Source organism: Drosophila innubila (assembly GCF_004354385.1).
Source record: "Drosophila innubila isolate TH190305 chromosome 3L unlocalized genomic scaffold, UK_Dinn_1.0 0_D_3L, whole genome shotgun sequence".
NCBI classification, from domain to species: domain Eukaryota; kingdom Metazoa; phylum Arthropoda; class Insecta; order Diptera; family Drosophilidae; genus Drosophila; species Drosophila innubila.
This window is the reverse complement of record NW_022995376.1, coordinates 7,289,070-7,308,748: the sequence shown is the minus strand read 5'-3', so window position 1 is coordinate 7,308,748 and position 19,679 is coordinate 7,289,070. Positions and strand designations below refer to the sequence as shown.

Below are 19,679 nucleotides of genomic sequence, written 5' to 3'. Positions count from 1 at the left end.
GAAAATATATTTTAATAGCCAGATTTCCGGTTAAAAGCAATATTGAAATATTTTTAGGAAACGAACTGTGAAAATAGCCAGTGCTAGCTATAATATAGCTAAGCTGGCAACAGTGATTGTGTATCAACAAATTTTTAAGTTACTAAATGCGCCATAGAGCGTCTTACTTTGTGACGTCACATTGTTTGTGTAAAGAGAGCGCAAGAGCGTAACCTTTCTCTTAGTGCTTCATAAAATAATAATACAAAAACCAGCTGCAATTTTAATGGAAACCAAAACAAAAGAAATATTATCAGTGTCAAACGGAATTTAGAAAAAAAAACAAACATTTTTTGCAATTTGCAAAGGCAGCTGTGTGACGATAAGTTAAAAAAGGAAGGAAAAGGGCAACCACAAAGCAGATATTGAACTGCATATCTTGTGGTTGAGTCTGCAAAAGTAAATGTGGATGGATGTGGGAATCGCCCGCATAATCCACAGATTCATTGACAATTTCACTGCGACAACAGCAGAAAGAGAAAATCAAATCAAAGTGCAACGATGACTGAAGATAACGTTAAGTTGCCACTGAAGCAGGCCGAGGTGTCGGTGCAGCGTTTCCAGGACATGGCAGTTCCTCATCATCTCGGACTATTGCAGAATCATCGCAGCAACATAGAAAAGAGTTTGGCACTCGGCGATTGGCAGAAGATCAAGAAGGAGGAGCTAAATGCGATGCGAGTGATAAAACAGATCAAGAATCTGCTTCTGGAAATGGACACACTGCGGGAGAAGCTGCGGGATGAGGATAAACCGCGATTTGATGAGCTCATAAAGCCCGGAAGAACCAAAGCCTTTGACGGCATGAACAAGTTTGCAGGTAAGCATAGACTAGGTATATTCCTGAAGCAGATTTTGAGAAAATACTTATTTGATTATGTATAGCCCTGCAGCTGAAGTCGCCGAGTTCCACGCTGGGTTCGCAGTACGACGAGGATCAAGTCGTGGATATAGATAATGTGCCTGCTTTGCAGAGCACGCTGCCACAGCTGCAGGCAGATTTCCACCTGGAGGAGCATCAATTGGCCCAGCGACAAGCCTGCTTGGATCAAATGCAGCGTTTACAACATGAAATCTACGATCTGCAGGGTGTTTTCCACACGATGAGAGAGCTGACCCAGGAACAGGCAGTGAGCGTGCAGTCCATAGCGGATAATGCAGAGGAAGCACTGGAAAATGTCCAAGTGGGAGAGGGATATCTACGCAATGCACTCACCTACAAGAAGGCCATGTATCCGGTGGTGGGTGCTCTGCTGGGCACCTGTGTGGGTGGACCCATTGGCATGGTGGCTGGCATGAAAGCCGGCGGATTGGCAGCCGTGGGATGCGGCATTCTTGGATTTACGGGTGGCTCTGTATTAAAAAGCAATCCTAATGTTATGCACGGCAGCATTGAGGAGCAGCAAGCACAACAGGAGACGGACTCAACTGAAACTATGGAACTGGCAGAGAAATCCGAATGACCCTTGACTTCGTCTCGGGCTCTGGTTAGCACGGACATGTGGACAGCAAATACACGTCGTCTGGATGCGGTTACCACAGGCGTCTTGAGCAGCATGCGCAGCTATTGTTCCATACAGTAGAGTCTAAAAGAAGTGTGCCTGCTTGGATTAATTTTAATTTAATTCCCACCCTGTGATTCTCTGTGCAATGCAGCTAACATTCTGTCATCACAATTCTCGAAATCTGCTCTCCGTTTAGTTTTAAGACCTTAAAGATATTTCATGTTTCCGCTATGGCAGTTATATAGTAGCTTTATCACTTGGTAACAGCCAGTTTCTAACTTTTAGCAAATCAACTTTTTTCTTTAGACAAAATCACAGTAACATTTTTTCTGTGGTGACTTTTTTAAGTTTATTAAGAAATTGGTTCTTTCTGAACTCATCTTTTAATCATTCTTATTAAAAGTAATTGAAATTTTTACTTTAATTCCTTAATGCCACCAAAAAAATTTTAATTTCAATGCTTTTTAAAAAAATTTTCATTAGCACTACTTTTTTAAATGCTAGTAAAATGAAATTTTATTAGCACTATTTGTTTTTTAACGCTAATGAAATTTCATAACCACTCCTGTTTTCAATGCTAGTTAAAAAGTAATGTTAATGCTTATAGGCACAACCCTAATTCTTACTTAGTTTTAAATTTAAGTCAATCTTTTAGAAATACACATTTTTGAAGTAAGAAAGAAAAAAAATTTTAAAGCATCAGAAAAGTGAGTTTGATAAAAGTTAGAAAATAATTGCAATCTTGTTACCTAGTGTTATTTGTTTTTAAGTTAAACCAATTTATGTACGTGTAATTTTAAGGCTTTAATATGCAATAAAAAACTCTATTGCTAACAAGCTAAGAGTTGGCTTTGTAGCACTTAAGTTACAAAAGTTACTAAACTATTATTATGCTTAACAACTAGGCGTGGCAATTTCCTGTTGCCTGTTTTAGTTTTAGAGTTTAGAGCGGCACATTGACCGTTGTCCAGGCCTGTTTGAAGTTCTTCTTCTGTGCGTGCTGCTTCTTGCGTAGACGCTTGGCAGTCTTCTTCTTTTTGAACCAGGCGGGATAGTTGCCAAACTGATCTTTGAGGGTCTTGCTGTTGTAAACGTGCTCAACACCTGTATTCTCATTAACCTGGACAACAGGTTGTCCCTTCTCCAAGCTCTCTTGGTGCTCGTACATTAGTTCTCTCTCCTCCTTGGATTTCATTGCCTACGAAAGTAATGTAAGTAAGGTTTCAAGTAAATGTCATCCAGAACTCACTCTTTTAAACTCTTTGGGTGTCTTGATCTCAGCGACTTCGCCAATTTCCATCTTTATCTCCTTGCCATCTGCGTCCAAGAGTCCCAGCGTCTTCTTCAGGCGAATTAACTCCTTGGCATCGTAACGCTCCTTCTTTATTTTATTCATTTCATCGCGGCGTTTGCGCGATCGATTTTGTCGGCCCATTTTTAAGATGTATTTTGGCTCAGAATATTTATAATATGCGCTGCAAAAATATTCCACACGTGCATCTGCTATCGATAACGATAGCCGATTACATCAATAATAGAGTTGCATGTGCCTAATTGTAGTTCATATAGTTCAGTTTTATGAATCATTCGATTCGTTCATTTGAGTTCAATTTATTGTATGAAAACTTTTAAAGCCAAACCATAGGTGGCGTAACGACAGTTTGTGGCGGTCGAGCAATAGAGCATTAACATTGTTCTGTTATCGATTGGCTCAAATTTGCGTTAAAATAATGTTATTGATTATACTGACTGTTAAATTTAAATTCAAGGCCTCTGTTGAGGGGTTTTCCCCTCCTATTCGATCAGAATAAATTACAAATGTTTTTAATTTTATTAAATGTTTGACAATTACTTAGGTATTGCTTTTAAGAACTAGGCATTTCAGTAAAATTGTATTTTATTCCCAAGATGCTAGTCTGCACAAAAACCTGTTCTCACTCTCAAACTCATTCTCGCTCACACTCTCACGCACTGCGCTCGATTACAATATGATTTTTGTGTACAAACAAAAGTCAGCTGCTAATGCTGACTGCGGGAGAGGACTGCCAATGCGAGAGAGAAAAAGAGAATTTAATTACACTGTTTTTGCTAGTTCAGATCGAAGGCGTTGTACCCTTACCTAAATGTTAGAAGTAGTTTCTAATGAGTAAAAAAATGTGAGGTTGTATTTAAGCTCAGCTCTTTTAATTTTGACAATGAAATATATTTTGTCAGTTTGTTTTTATTTTAAAAATAGTTTAACCCGCTGGACCTTATTAGTTCCTTAATTTATGCTTGTTTTAAAAAACATAATTAGCTTTATTAAAATTTAAAAATATTAAAACCATTACTTTGTTTACTTGCAATAATCGATAGAAAGATATATTATGTGTTTCGCTATGCCACAAAGCCCTTAAGAATTTGATGTTGCTTTGATTCTTGGTGTCGGGTATACGTAGTCTGGGAAACTCTCTCGCACAGGCGCAGCAGCGTTTGTTTGTGTGGCAGTGACAGCAAAAACAGGGTAAGTGTGTCGAGCTCAGCTGTAGAGCTACCAACCAACACCACGAGCAACAGCAACCACAACAGCAAAAGCAACAACAACAGCAGCAGCAACATCGGGCAACTAACCAAGCAACCAACCGACAAACTGACAACCAACTGGAGGCCCCTTTTGCCTTCATTCGCTCGCCGTCAGTCGTCGTTAGCAAACGTCACGGAGTTTGTGTTGTTCGTCTTGCTGCTACTTCACTTCAACTCACCCCCCTCAGAAACATTCTGCACTCTGCACCACAACAAAAATTACAAAAAATTAAACTCGTCAAAAATATTGATGAAAACATAAATCAAAAGTGTATTAAGAAAGTTTAATCTTTTTAGAAAACTTTGATTTAAGCTAAAGAAAAAATCTATTTTATGATATAAAATTTTGTGTGCAGCGAAGATTGCAGTGGATCAATAAACCCAAGCAGTAAGCAAGTAAGTGTAAATTTAACCCCCATAACAAAATCACAAATACAAATCCAGCAACAGAAAAGGAAAACATAAAGAAAAAATCAAAAGCAAAAGCAAAAACCAAAAAGCAAAACAAATTCTTTTGCGGAAGTGAACATAAAAATGGCAAAAGCAAAGAAGATGAAGAAAAAGCGAAAATTTCTTTGGAAATTTACATATGTGTGCTCATATATGTACGCTCCAACTTGCACATTCATGCACACTTATATATATTTTTTGAAATTGTTTTATGCACATTTTAGATACATATAAAACATACATAGAAGAAAAAAGTGCAGCCGAGCAAATAACAGAATAAAAATAAACGGAAACTAAAAAAAAATTCTGATTGTACCTTTTGCAGAGTTCACACTTTCTGTAAGTGTATGTGTGTGATGGCGAGTGTATGTGTGTGTGTGTATGTGTGTTTCTCAGTCTGACCCTTCTTCTGTGCTCCGCCAGAACTTGTCCATCCTGTCAGCTAAAAGTTCTATACTCTACCCTAGAGCATATCTTAAACGGCGAATCTGTTGACTCAAGAAATTCCATTTTTTCGATTAGCCATAAATTTGACTTGCATCACGTTTTCAGCATTTCTCTGAGATCTTTATCAGCCTTTGTTTTTTGTGGAAATAACTGGGAAAGAATAGAAGAAGAAGAGCATGGAGCTGTTTGTGCTGTCAACAGTCAACAGAAAAGCACATTAACAACAACAACAAAAAATGGTTCACAAGGAAAAAATGCAAATTCAACTTTTGGCATTATGAATTACTTTAGTCACTGTCTTGCTGATTGCATCTTAATTAGCCTTTCAGTTTATTTCCTGAAAAAATCATGTAAGAATCTGTATCTGAATCTGTGGAATTAATGAACACATCTAAAGCGTTTCATTGATCAGGTTTATGTGATTTTTAAACAAAATGCTGTCACCTGTATTTTGATTTTCTTAATATATTTATTTTGACGTTCAATTTTGTTGGCCAAGTGCCAAGGTAAAAACAAGAATTTGTACATGAAATTGTGAGTATATGTGTGTGTTTGGGTCGTAAATAAAAGAAATGCCTAAGCGCACATCAAAGAGTGTCTAGAAACCGCAAAAAAAAAGAACGAAATAAAGAATTGATACTACCTTTTTTTCTGTTTTTTTTTTTTTTTGCTTGACGAGGGTACAGACAATGGCAATAGGCAATACCTCTATATGAGGAGACAATACCAAATCCAATCCAATCACAAGCCCCAAGTGAATCATGCAGCAAAAGTGCAGAGAGAACAGGTCTTGCAGGCCCGTCTCATTGTTTTTGTTTTGTTTTTTTAATTTTTCTTTCTTTTTTTGGGTAGAAGATGGAACTATGTTGTGAAGAAGAGTATGGAAGTTAGAGCGAGCTGACGATAAATCAAGTCTGTGCAGTTGCAGTCGCTCCAACGAAAGAAAAATGATATGAGCGCGAAAAAAACATAAACAGCAAACAGCTGATGATGTTGGCAACGAGTTGAGTATGTGTGTATCTAGCAGATACATTTTTAGTTTTGGCCGAGATCAGCACGACTTGGACTTGAACTAACGAGCCGAATCTGACTGCAGGCATCGCAGCCAGCAACTTTAATTGGCAACAACTGAAGGAAAGAGTGAGTTGCAATACGGTAACTGCAAATAGCCAAGTAGTTCTACTCGTTTTGGCCATTCCTTTGTTTAGCAGCCTATTTTTACACTAGACTTTGCCTTTTATGGGGTCAGTCGCGACTTGTTGGCCCTTTGGCTGGCTAAAACAATTAAGTCATCATTAGCTGGCATTAGTGACTTTCATTAACGCACTGCCAACTGACGCGGCAGTTTGTCAGTTTGCCCGCCTTACCTGTAATAACAATAATAACAGGTAGCAAGAATCCCAAGCGACTTTTGTGTCCGCTAATCCCAAAATGGCACGCATTGCGGCCCTAAGTTGACTCAAACTCTAATTCGAAAGTTAGTCAACGACTCTTTGTAACTGTAATTACAAATGTATCTGTCAGATACAGACACCCTGCAGCTCCAAAATTCTCTTTGCTTGATTGTCACTAACGTTTTCTTGATGTTGTTGTCATTTCTTGACGTTTTGTTGAACTTTTCAGTTCGGGTTCCCGGTTTCAAAGTAACATTCAAAAATAAAAAATTAAAATAGAAAAAAAACCAATATAAAATAAATAAAATAATAAAAAAAACATAAAATTTTAATATTTTTTCACTTAAATGCCTGGTGATCATTTGCCAAAATTCCATGAGGTTAGGGAATATTTAGGAAGGTTTCCTCAGTCCTCGATTGTACGACATCACAATGTTAAAGTCCTCAACGTTCTTCATACAAAGCACCTATCGACTACGAACAATTCCTCACAGATTCCTCAACTTTTCCTTGAGGTCTGGCACTGCTGGGCACTTACAGTCACACCGTCACACACATGCAAAGCAAACAAAGGCATCAAGTGCTTGTTGTGTTTGCCTTTTGGGTTTGTTTTCAATTTCTTGGTGCCAGGCAGCGCGTCCTTTTAGCTGATTTACGATATAAACAACCAGAAAGGGCAAGTTTGAAAGTGAATTTTTTGTTCTGTTTTGTTGTGTGCTGGGAATAACCTGATCCCTGCGCATATGTCATACGTCTACTGCCAAAATATTAACAAAATTTATGCATTACGGGCTGAGCATTAAAAATGTCACCCAAACAAAATGATGTCATAATTTCACACTCTCACAGTTGGGGGCCAAGAGGACGAAAGGGGGGGTTGACTGCGACCAGGTAGGCCTAAGTAAGCTGCAATTTAACTGACTGCTGACTGCGCAGCTCTCCTCCCTACACTCCTCACCTCAATGCTCGCCTCTGTGGGGTAGTTTATTTTTACATACTCGTATGCGTAGCTGACGTGTACATTTCCCACTGGCAAACGAGCCCATTTGCAACAACAGCAACAACAACAACAATAATAATAATCGATATTCTGCAGCAATTTAAAACGCAGCTCAAAAATACACACGCAATTTTGTAGGAGGACCACAAATAAATGTTAAGGTGACCCCCAAAAATAGAAGCTGCAAAAGTTTTTTTTTTTTTTTTGGTCCTACATTTTCAATGCGGAAGCTATTACAAACACACACACACACACATATACACTTACACATACACATAATTGCAGTGAAAATTCATGGCAATGGGCAGAGTATAAATAGCAGTAACAGTAACAGTAAAAGTATCTTTGCCACTGCGCAGGTCAAACAAGAGCAAACTGACAATTTGTTTGTAAACAAAATGCCAATGCGCTAACACAGGGTGGCAACAAATCACAGATAGAGATAGACATAGACAGATAGAGAGGCGGATAGGAAGAGAGAAAGGTCTGTTGTGGTTGTGGACAGCGATATAGAGATATAGATACATGCTCCCAGTGCGTGATTACAGGGGAAATTATCTAACAGCAGTAACTGTTACAACTGAATTCAGTAGAAATCAACAGCGGGTCAAGTTATTTTTGGCATTGAGTGATGAGAGGTATGCGGGGGGTTCTTTCATGTATTGTTCCATTTGGTTATAAGAAAGCAATTTACGCTGATTGTAGCTAACATTGGATTGTAGTTATATCTTGTAGGATTAACAGACTAGAAAATATTTTTTGGGATAAAAAATAAAATATTTCTGACCTGCTTGTTGATTTGAAATCTTGTAAGCATTTTATTTGTATTCTCAAAAGTTAATTGTGTAAATAAAAATAGATTCACATTGAATAATGCAAAAAAATTATAACAAAATTGAATAATAATTTTTTTTTATTTTAAATTTTTACAATGTTAAGATGTTTTCCTTATTTTTGAGAATTTTAATATCTTGACGAAAGGATAAAAAATAAGATTTTTCTCAAAACCAAGAATTTTGTCTAAAAAATATGCCTTAAATCACATATTTTATTAGCTGTGCAACATATGTACATATATTAAAATTTGTTAGTTTTTAAAAAAATATTATATTTTATTTCAATATTTTTCACACGCGTTTTTAGCTTTCAAGTTTAAATTTAAATGCTTTTTCATTGATTCTAATTACAATATGTAATTGCCTATCGCTGGTGTCGCCTAATGTAATCGCCCAGCGACAGTTAGCTTGATTGATTGTCAGTATTGGCTATAGATTGGCGACTGACCCAGTGGCCCAACTGTCTAGAGATAAAAAGATAAATGCATATATGCATATATTTAGACAGCAGCTGATAAACAAAGTGATAAAATAAATGCGTCGCCCAGCAAGTTTTTTTTTTTTTATGCCTAAAAATATGAACTGCGTCGCATTACAAATTTGAAATTACGCGTTATATAACATGCATCAATGCGAATAACAAATACACACATATAATATTTATTATAAAGCTTACTTAAATGCCAATTATCAACATGCAAAGACAAAGTACAGCAAGGTGCGCTAAACTTGAAATAAATTTTTTTATAAAATATATATAGATATATATATGTATATGTAAATTACTCGTATATAGATTTAATTGCAAGCAGTTAGGAACCTGCCTGGCCATATTTATCATCGATCACCTGATAAGCCAGCTCGATAATGACCAGCAGACAATGAACCTGGCCTAAAGACTTGCCTCATGCACAATTCACAATCCGTAATTTGTAATACTGAATACTCAGAGTAAAACAAGTGTTTGAAATGTGCGGAACATGAAAGTCTCAAAAGCTGTCGAAATATTTGCGTCATGCATTAAGCGAAAGCTTTGAAATAGATTCTTCAAGTGTGTTAATAAATACAAAGAGAAATACTCTCGTATTAAGACTACTCTATTCTCTTGACAACTTGTGAGTGTAGTACTTCTTTATAGGGCATAGAAATTGAGATTTCGTGATGATGACGACAACAATGATGTCGCATGTGCATTAAAGTCTTTGTCATTATTATTTTTTATAAACTGCGCATTTGACTTGAAGCTATGCTATTGAGGGTGGTTGTGGGTTGTGGCTGGAAATGGGAACGAAAGGGGATTCGTTTTGAGTTACAGTTTCAGTTTCGGTTATACGCAGTAGTCTGAAAATGTTTAACCTCTGATCCAAACTGATCTGTCGCATTTTGAAGCTGGCCGACATTGGCATTTGTTTAGAAATTGTTCAAACATTTGTTATAGTTTCAGCATACATAGATGCTTTTAATTTATGGGTCCCCTTGCTGTAACTGGCAGCATGTTTATCAGTAAACACTGTCCATGATTAGATAAAGTGCGGCCCCCCCAAAAAAAAATGAACAACAATGTTAAACTAAATGCTTCGCATTTCAGTTTGTTTATTTGAGTTTTAAGTGTTGTTTTTGCTTTATATTGTACCTTTCTATTTGGTTGTTTTCATTTTCATTTTTTTTATGCAATGACGCCAATGTTTGTTTACATTTCAGACGAATTTCTCTACGCATTAGACGAACGCGTTGGCTTATTTTTTATTTTTGTTATTGTTTTTATAAACAAGGCGCGTGCGAACAGAAATGCTTAACTATTTTTTTGTTTTCTTTTTCTTTGGAGCTGTGCGAAATATCACAAGATCTTCAACTATGCATATACATTTATATATATGTATGTATGTATGCTAATATATATATTGTAGTTTTGTTATTTTTTGTCGCCACTTTTGAGTAGCTGCTTTTATTTTGTGGCCAGCAGCTGTGAGCTACTTTTTGGTAAGCGACAAGTTGCTGTTTTGTGAATTGGCCAAGCAGCACAAATTTCTTGACCGTTTCAATTTGTCAGCTGTTGCATGATAAAATTTCTAAAAATATATACATATAACACAAAAAATAAGAGAATTGCATAGAACACAAGCAAACCACAATCACCTTGAACCTGCCCGTGAGGTTGCTCAGCTTTATGTACCCAATACAATTGTATATCTGACATATATGTATCAAAATATTATAAAGCTTTTCTGTATGTGGGCGCATTGTGGGGGGCTCTCATTCAGGAATTGGGATTGGTTTGTTTTGTATAGTGAATACTTATTCTGTTCTAATTGCTGCTTTTGTATAATAATTTACACAAACAATAAAGAAAGAGTGTAGAGTCTGTAACTGAAAGATACCCTAGCTAGCTTACGTACATAGAATTAATACCCTAGAATTAATTCTCCTTATAATATTGCATCATTTTTTTTTATTTTGAAATTTGTTGAAATTTGTAGAATATCAAGGCTTTATATTTAAGATACTTTGAATAAACTTGATCTTTTTAATACTTCTTTATACCACTTAATTTCCTATTTCTTGGCAAATAATACAAAATATAGGCAACTTTTGAAATTATTCAAGAATACTTGCATAATACCCAGTAAAATGTCTATAAATCTATGTCTATATATGCTGTGTACATATGTATATAGAATTAATATTCTGTATTTGGTTTACTTAATTCGTATGCAGCGTTGCTAACTTCAATGGCAAATTGCATTACGACTGTTGCGTTTGAAATATGTATATTTTATATATATATTCTTTAATTTTCGTTAGCATTTTAAAGCGTTTTGACTGGCTAGCTGATTGCTTGGCTAGTTTCGCTGATTGCAATGCTAACCATGAGTTGGCATTAAAGCGCATAAATTGAATTGTTTATTTTATTTCATATACTTAGAAAATGCGCCAAATTGAACTTTGAGCAGACGGAGGAAAAAAACCAAAAAACAGCTACCAACTACTTTTGGCAACACTCTCTTGCTCTCCCGCTCACTCGCTCAGTCTCTGATGCTTTGCTTAGTCATATACTAAGTGCAAAAACAAAAGCAAATAGATTTACTAGCGATGAGCCACTCGGTCTGGCAGCAATGGAAAAACTAAACGCAAGATACACAAAACTAATAAGAGAGAGGGGGATGACGAGAGGGCAACAATAAGTGTGTCAGTGCGCAAACGTCAGCGCAGCTGATCGCTGAGTGTGAGAGTGTGTGTGTGTGTGTGTGTGCAGAAGAGAGCAAGAGAGCAAGTGAGTTAGAGAGCGCCAAATTGCGCTTTTGTTGGTAAACAAAATAACACGAAGTTTGCGTATGATCAATCGTTTCGCTCACGAAGCCAACGACTGCTCAGCTGCTTTGGACATTCGTTCGTTCGTTCGTTCGTTTGTGTAGCATAAATTTGATGCTCTGCTTTGCTTTTGTTTACCAGCTGCCCACGAGTGGCTCCCCGTTGCTCTCACCCCCTTCCCTTGACTGCTCATCTGTGTGTTGTGGCGTCGCTTTTTGCGTTTTAAAAAAATACATAATTATGTGTTTTAGTTACGCTCGTTTGGCTCTCTCAACTCTTTTTCTCTCTCTCTATTGCTTGCTCTCGGTGTGTTGTCTCTCTGTGAAGAGCAGCAGTGAGCTGGGGACTGGGATTGGGATTTTGGCTGAGCAGCTGCTGACGCCCCGTTGACATTCGCCTTTGATATTTGAAAGCAAACGCAACGCGAAGCAGACGCACAACAAAGTGCAGCAAAAGAAAGTGAAATAAAAGATTATATATAAACATACGCACAAGAAGATTGCAGTGATCGCTGAGGTAAACAATCCCAAATAGCTGTAAAGATAAAGCTTCAATGCTAAATATAAAGACAAAAGTGTTGATAAATTTGTGAAAGCAATAAACAATAAAATCCAAATTTGTTTTGGGCTAAGCTGCAACTGCTCTGCGAAGCACACAGATACAGGCTAACGTATAGACACGGCTACAGATACAAACGCACTCACAGATACTCTCTCACACACACACACACATGACAATTTGTACTCACTGTTGTAGCTTTTGTTCTTTTCGTGCGCTTTTGAAATTCAAATACGCTTCCGTTCAATACGACGCTGTTTTAGTTGGCAAACGAGTGTCGACTTTGCAGTATCTGCAGTTGCTGTTGTGCCTCTGTTTTTGTATCTGTATCTGTATCTGTGCTTTGATTTGTTATTTTCGTTATTTCATTTAATTCTGTGCCGTTACAATTTCTGTATCAACTTTGAAATCTGCTACGAATATAAAGCAGCAATAAAGTGTTTTCTACAAACAGGTGAGCTCATGCTCAGCTAATCAGCTGATTTGAAGTGCAACAAACAATACAAAAAAAAGTATCTTAATTAAGTGTAATATGTGACTTTTTCTAGTTGTTGTAAGTTCTAAGAGTTTTTGTGTATTTTTCTGGTACTCTACAAGGTCGACAGTGACGTCAACGTTGTCTTTGTGAAAGCATTGCATAATTCTGTTCCCATTATGTGGCTGTAGTTTTGCACTTTTCCAATTATACATGCTCCCCTCTCATCCCCTCCCCCACTTACCCTTTGAGTTGTAGTGTGACCCCTAATCATAACAAAGGAACTTTGTGCTTGGCCACAAGCTTTAAGCTAATCATAGACCTCAATTGATACGCGATTGATACACGTATGTGGGCGGAATATTTTTATTTGTTTTATTTTACACTTGAAAAAGCTCTAACTCTTTGTTTGCTTATCTTGGCTAAAGTTAACAACTTCATAATTAAACTTAATTGCCTTGTAAAATATCGATAAATATTAAAAGTCAATTAAAATTGAATTTATTGAACTTAGTTAAGTTTTTTGCTCAAAGAGCTTTAAGCTGTTTAAAGCTGACAGCATTTCTTATTTAATTATTAATAATAATTACTCGCTACAACGTTAATTCAAAGTTCAGTTAATAATCTTTTATTATAAAAGCTGATTTTTTTGCTACTAGTTTTAATCTGTTGTCTGTCATTGTCTGTTTGTCCAATGAATTAGTTCAAGTTCATTAGCCCAGCATCAGTTGCATTTGCCTCCTGAATGCGCTAATCAATTGAGTAACAGTTGATCTTTCGACTCTCCCAGCACACGCTAGACTTTAGCTTATTTTAGTATATACTATAGATAGCACAAGTTGTGCTCTTGTTTGCTAAACACTTTCAGCTGTCTAGCCAGTACGTCTGGCAAGTTATGAGCGTGCAAAACTGATAAAATTATCAGCAAACTTAATGGCTTCGATAAGGCAAGCCCTAAAATTATTCGCCGTTTGTTGACTTTATCTAGAATTGGCACTTAGACAATGGAATTTCATTATGCCAAGGCCTCAGTCGAGTAAATATGTATATATATATATATATATATTTTATAGAATTGCATGTTCTATATAATAGGCACATCCATAGACTTATATAAGCGAGCACTCATCGATCAAGGTCATTGCAAAGCAACAAATGGCATCTGCTTTATACGCTATGTTAGATACTGTATCTGTAGCTGTATCTGTAGGTGCTATAGATACACATACCTTTCGAGTAGCCATATATATAAGAGATGACAGCTTAGCGGGCACAAGTGAAAATGATTTAATGTAAATCAGATCTGTTTTTAAATATATAAAATGATGTATTTATTTCAATATGTAAGCAATTCTTTGAGTGCAGTCATTGCCTTTGTTTGTCGCATTCTTATCAGCTGCCTTATGAAATTGGCAAAACAAAAGTAAAAGCCAAATGATTACAACGCAGTTCGCAATTCGGAACGTGTTTATAATAATATGACAGCACCCCCGGATTGCAGTTACCCCTAAATGGACAGCAGCCGTACGGGATGTCGTAATACTATTTAATATATACACTCACATAGACACACAGATACAGATACATGTACTTACACAATGCATATTTGAAATATGCATGCTCAGAATGCCAAACTCAAAGTCAGCTGCTAGATATATACTCATATTTATGTATATATTTGTATAGTCTATGTCAGTTCGAGGTCAAGTTGTAGGAGATTGAACCTTGACTCAAATCAAACTAAAAACACGACTCGTTATTATGTTATTTATAGTACAGTCAACTTCAATCTGGAGATTTATCATAAGTAGCCAAATTCTGCCTAAAATTGTTGCCTACTTTTATTTTTAATGTTACCGCAACTTTGTCTTTAAATCTCTTTAAATTTCCTGATCAATAAGTGATTTAAATCCTATTCAATTCCTTGGAGCTTTCCGCTTTTCTTAGTGTCTACAGTCGATGCAATTACAGAGTTTTTCCATTGTAGCCCAATTGAAAAGTACGAGAAGTAAATCAAATCACTTGAGGCAGATTTTGTTGAGGTTTTTGCGCTTTGTCAATCAAATCCTTTGGGCAACTTTCGCTGACATTTGGCCAAGTTGCGGGTTGCCAAATTGTCGCAGTTGGTTTTGGGCCATGTTTACAAGCGCCGACTAGTTAGCCTGGCTTGAATTGCATATGCTTTTGGCTTTGACTCTGGCTTTTGTGTCTCTGTTGTCGCAGATTTCACTTGTCCGTCCGCTGAACCTTAATGTGCTGCACTTACAGCTAGATTCAGAGTCAGAGTTAGAGTTAGAGTTGAAGTTGAAACTGAAGTGGTGGCAGGGGAAGGGGGAGGGGGGGAAGAGAGTTAGTTATTTAGTTGCTTCGTGTTTTAGTTTTGCGGTCAAATTGAAAATTGCGCTGACTGCAATTGGATTTCTGTTTAGCTTCGCTTTTGTTATTCGCCATCAGAGGATTGTCCATTTGTGTGTGTGTGTTTTGGCTTAACAGTTCCACTGTGCGGCATTTCACTGACAATAATAAGCTACAGGCATCATTTAGCATTGCCCATTGGCACAGTTTTAGATTAACCGAGACTGAGTTTCATTTTCAAACTGGAAACAGAAACGTTTTGCAGCAATTCAAATGGCAAAGAGATACAAATACAGTTACAGCTGTATATACACATATATACACAACAGATACATATATAGTATATATCATGACGTGCGCTCAATTTAAATGTTATGCATGTGTATCAAATATGTATGTATATAATTGACTTGATCATATGCTCGGCGCATGCACACAACTTGCACTCACTGTTGCAATGGGAGAAGACTGAGTTCTGTGGTGGAGGGGGAGATAGAGAGGGGGTCGGGGAGCCAGCTATCAACTTGGCAAGTTAATGGGCTGTGCAGCGTCGCTTTATGACATATATTATTATCTAGGCAATATACATACATGAAGCTGTCAACACAGTGCCCGTCAAACTGTCGACTGCAGGTCAATTGGAAAACTACAACTACACTGCACGCAAAACTCCAGTTATTCACGCGAAATATATCAATTCAAAACAGAAAAAAAAAAAACAAAACAAATTAGTGTAATCAAAGTAATTGTTAGTTTCGTTGATGCTATGTTTAAATTAAGTTACAATTTCAATTTCAATTTCACTTTCGCATTCGCCTTTGGTGTGTGTATTTGTAATTCAATTGAATTCACGTCAAATACGTATGTTGCAGGCAATTAAATGTGCCATTAGAACGTTGGCAAGAAATGCAATTAAATAAAATTAAGTAGCCGACCCCTCGCCCACACAAATTGAGCGTAGATTACGCAATTAGTTAACTGTTCAGCACAGTTGTTCAGCTGATTTTTAAAATAATTTATTTTCTTTTTGTTTGCAGCTTCCAGAACCACAGGAACAAAAGCAAAGACAAAAGCGACGCAGTGAAGCAAAGGAATATAATAAATAAAATAAAATAAAAGACTGAGCAATCCAAGGAATAAAACACCATAAGCAATCTCTCTCCCTCTCTCTTTAAAACTACAAATTGATCTCAATTCGATAAGCAATCCAAACACAATCACAATCACATCGATCACAGTTTGAATCACAGCAAGCAGCCAGAACCGATCAAGACCCAAATCCAGATCCAGAGCATCAGCTTTGTATAATGTTTAGCAGTCTCGCAACGTTTCTATTTGGAGCGCAAGCGACGTCTGAGTCAACCAATTGTGAAGCGAATCCTGTCCAGGCGAACTTGAACGATTCTGGCAACGATCAGGCAACGGTCGGAGATGTAATTGAGGTGACCTCATCGACCCCATCGGTAGCGGGCAACAATCGTGGATCGGTGCGTGGCAGCGGCAAGCGCGGAGGCGCCAAGAATAGGCGTGCCAGGCAGCGCCAACAGCAGCAGCAACTGCAGCAGCAGCAGCAGAGCGGACAGCGTAAACAACCGCCGACAATAACAAAGCTACTGACACCCAACGGCGAGTGCATCATCGACGAGGACATCGACGAGGACGAATGGTACATTGTCGAAAAGGAAGGTGAGTTCAGTCAGGAAAAAAAATTCTAGAATTTTCTAAAACATTTACTGTTTAAAAATATCGAGTTTTAAATTGAAGAATTACGTGTTTAATAATGTTATTTTAAAAATAACACAACAAAGATATATTTTTTGTAAAGAATTTTTAATCTTTAAAGCATATTTTTTAGGAAAAAGCTCTGAAAATTAAAATATTTGGTTTAAAACTAATAGTTATTATTTAAAAATGTTTCAAAAAAAGATTCGTTCTTAATAATGCTATTTTATAAATAAGAAAATTTAATTTTTTTTTTATGAATTTATAATCCGTGAACAAAATTTTTTTATTTTGAAAAACTTCGTAGTTTTTTTTTTTATGGTATGTTTACAATTTATTTTTAATAATACGGAAACTTTGTATAGGTGAAATTTAATTTTTTATACACACTTTTAATTTTAAATCATTGGCTTTACAACTACAACTGTGTATATTTGGAATTTAGGTTGTTATATTTTGTTTTATATAATTTTGTTTACGATTTATTGACATTAAAATATAGTTTTTTACATTTACTTAAATTTTGTTACCTGGTTTAATTCTTGACTTTTTGAACTTTTCAGACGAGGAGGAGGATTCGTTGCCACGCAGCGACTCCGAGGAGGAGCTGTCTGTAGTCGAGCTACAGCCGAAGGCTGGATCAACCGCCGGAGGAGCAGGCGCAGCATCGCCAGCTGGAGCCGCAACGTCGTCGCGTCGTCGCCAGCATCTCAATTCGCATTCCTTGTACAGCGGACCGCGGCCGCAGCAGCAGCGCAATTACTTGCAACGCACACGTGCCGCACGCACGCTAAGCATCTCAACCCTCAGCCCGCCCCGAAGTGTGCCAGCTGCGGACAATGACAATGCTGTCAGTCAGTCGCTGTATGCACCCAATGTGGTTGTATCAGCTGCAGCATCGCCTTGCAGCAGCGAGAGCAGCGGCAGCAGTGGCAAGGGACATGGTGCTGGCGTGCTGATGGAGGAGTCCTGGTACGTAACACCGCCACCATGCTTCACCTCGATTGGGCCAATCAATATGGAAGCATCACCCTTTGAGAATCTATTGATTGAGCATCCAAGGTTGGTGATTTTTGCCGTACACAATTCTTCCATTAAAACCAAAAATAAAAAAAAAAACACACAGAAAAAAACACTCCACTTTAGCTGCACGCAACACATGACGTATACTTGATATTTGTTTGTAATTAATGGACATTTTTTATTTGAATTTTCAGCATGTCGGTTTATCATAGTATTAGGTCCAGCCAGGCGGGCACCGAAAGTTTTGTAAATCTTGATCTCGGAGCAGCCGAAACATCGCAGCCAGCTGAACCAGAAGCCGAACCGGTTCAGGCAGCGGCGGTGCAACAGCAACGCTCCAACAGCGCTCGCTTCGATCGCCATGCGGCGGCGGAGTTGAAGCAGCAGACTTTGGCTCGCCACAGCCAGAAGGTGTGTCCACTGTGACTTGTAATCTATAGTATTAACTAGACAATTAATCTGTATTTTTATCTGTAGAGCAACAATAAGAAGCAGCATCAGCAGCTCTGCCGCAGCGCCATTAAACGCGCCAACAAGGTGCGCGACATTCAGGCCAAAGGTCAACGGCCTCGTCGCTCGGACATGCAACACTGCAAGTTGGTAAGCGGTGCCAACAACAACCGCAAGTGCTGCTAGTTTGTTGCCCCTCCCAACAACAGAAACACCCCTTACAAGCAACAACAATTGCTCTCTCTGTCTCCCTCTCAAAAGGACGAGACAGAAGATTTACATATTCAAACAATCATGGCAACAAAAAGAGCGCGAAGGCAACGCGCATAATTTTAATTAGTATTTTAAATTGCCAAAAAAAAAATAATGATTAAAAACAACATAAGAAAACGACAAAAAAAAACTAAAAACAACAAAGCCGCAAAAATATCAAAATTTAGCAATTACAACTTAAATATTTAAACTTAACAATTAACAATTAGTAATTGTGTAAAAAACAAAAACAACAAAAAAATGCGTGTATAAAAAAAGTAGTTTTTAATGTTCACAGTTTCAATTTACAACAACAACAACAACAAAAAAATACCAAAAAATGCAATACAAAATTTTCAAAATGATTATGCAAAAAAGTCTAAAAACCACAAAAATGACAAAAGTTTTTAAAAACTTACAAAAAAAAAAAAATAAAAAATGTATAAAAAGAGAATGATAAATATGATTTGATTAATGTAGTTTTTAAAATAAAATTATTATATTTTATTTATTTGTATTAAACTGTAAACAGACGATGATTAATCGATTAATCTATGTTTTAAGCATTGTTCGAGAAGTTCTGAATTTAGTTGATGAATTTTTGTGTGTGTTTCCTATCATTTTCGAGACGTTGATAATATCTCAGATAGCTGACGAAATGATATGTATGTATTTGTGTAACGTATCTTTAACTTATGTATATTTAAAATGTATTACACTGGCACGAGATATCTCTATAAATATTGTATATGAATTCTGTATGCCTGATTATGTTGAGGAGTATGAAGAGAGTGCAAGTATGTGAAAAAAATGAATGAAAATGAAAAAAAAAAAAAATATATATATTATAGTATATATTGCGAAAAGCCCAATAAAACAGATAATGCTACAACCTTAGTTAAAATGTTTTACTTTTAATGGGAAATTAAGGGTCATTGCAATATACCCTATAAACTTTGTTTATGGCTGCTCTAAATTGGGTCAGTTGTGATCCTAGTGGTCACAGTGGTTGAACTGCCCTTGTCCAGTTAACTGTTAACTGTTGTCAGGGTCAAAAAGAGGGAGTACCTTTCACAAGCTGTTAGACGGACCAGGTGAGTTGGGGAATTGTTTAATTAACTGCCGTTTAAGTGCAGACTAATTAGTAATTTGTAATTTAACGCAGACACGCTTGGCACGATGCAGGGCCAATTAAAAAAGAGTTAACTGCCACAAGTTACAGTTAGGTGCCGTTGACCTTGGCTGCTGTTATTGCAGAAAACAACCAAAGTAGAAGAAGAAGAAAAGGTAATGGGTCAGCGG

The 19,679-nt window shown here is 37.0% G+C and overlaps 3 protein-coding genes across 10 annotated transcripts; 2 read left to right on the top strand and 1 right to left on the bottom strand.

Moving 5' to 3' along the window:
* The first annotated feature begins 173 nt into the window (after window positions 1-173).
* On the top strand, window positions 174-1,628 carry LOC117787194 (syntaxin-17). Its single transcript, XM_034625646.1, has 2 exons — window positions 174-859; window positions 925-1,628. The coding sequence occupies exons 1-2, from the start codon at window positions 541-543 to the stop codon at window positions 1,500-1,502; spliced, it is 897 nt and encodes a 298-aa protein (XP_034481537.1). The 5' UTR covers window positions 174-540; the 3' UTR covers window positions 1,503-1,628.
* A 701-nt stretch (window positions 1,629-2,329) lies between these two features.
* LOC117788293 (protein LLP homolog) lies at window positions 2,330-3,085 on the bottom strand. Its single transcript, XM_034627013.1, has 2 exons — window positions 2,794-3,085; window positions 2,330-2,742 (listed from the first exon to the last, which is right to left on the bottom strand). The coding sequence occupies exons 1-2, from the start codon at window positions 2,977-2,979 to the stop codon at window positions 2,488-2,490; spliced, it is 441 nt and encodes a 146-aa protein (XP_034482904.1). The 5' UTR covers window positions 2,980-3,085; the 3' UTR covers window positions 2,330-2,487.
* Window positions 3,086-4,177: 1,092 nt separating this feature from the next.
* Window positions 4,178-18,708, top strand: LOC117786424. Of its 8 annotated transcripts, none has more exons than XM_034624677.1 (5): window positions 4,178-4,502; window positions 15,983-16,616; window positions 17,216-17,714; window positions 17,870-18,086; window positions 18,153-18,708. In XM_034624677.1, the coding sequence occupies exons 2-5, from the start codon at window positions 16,238-16,240 to the stop codon at window positions 18,309-18,311; spliced, it is 1,254 nt and encodes a 417-aa protein (XP_034480568.1). In that variant the 5' UTR covers window positions 4,178-4,502; window positions 15,983-16,237; the 3' UTR covers window positions 18,312-18,708. The 8 variants fall into 8 exon arrangements, with proteins under 8 accessions (XP_034480568.1, XP_034480566.1, XP_034480563.1 ...); XM_034624675.1 differs by having other exon boundaries at window positions 15,975-16,616; XM_034624672.1 differs by lacking the exon at window positions 4,178-4,502 and adding an exon at window positions 11,889-12,058.
* Window positions 18,709-19,679: the final 971 nt, after the last annotated feature.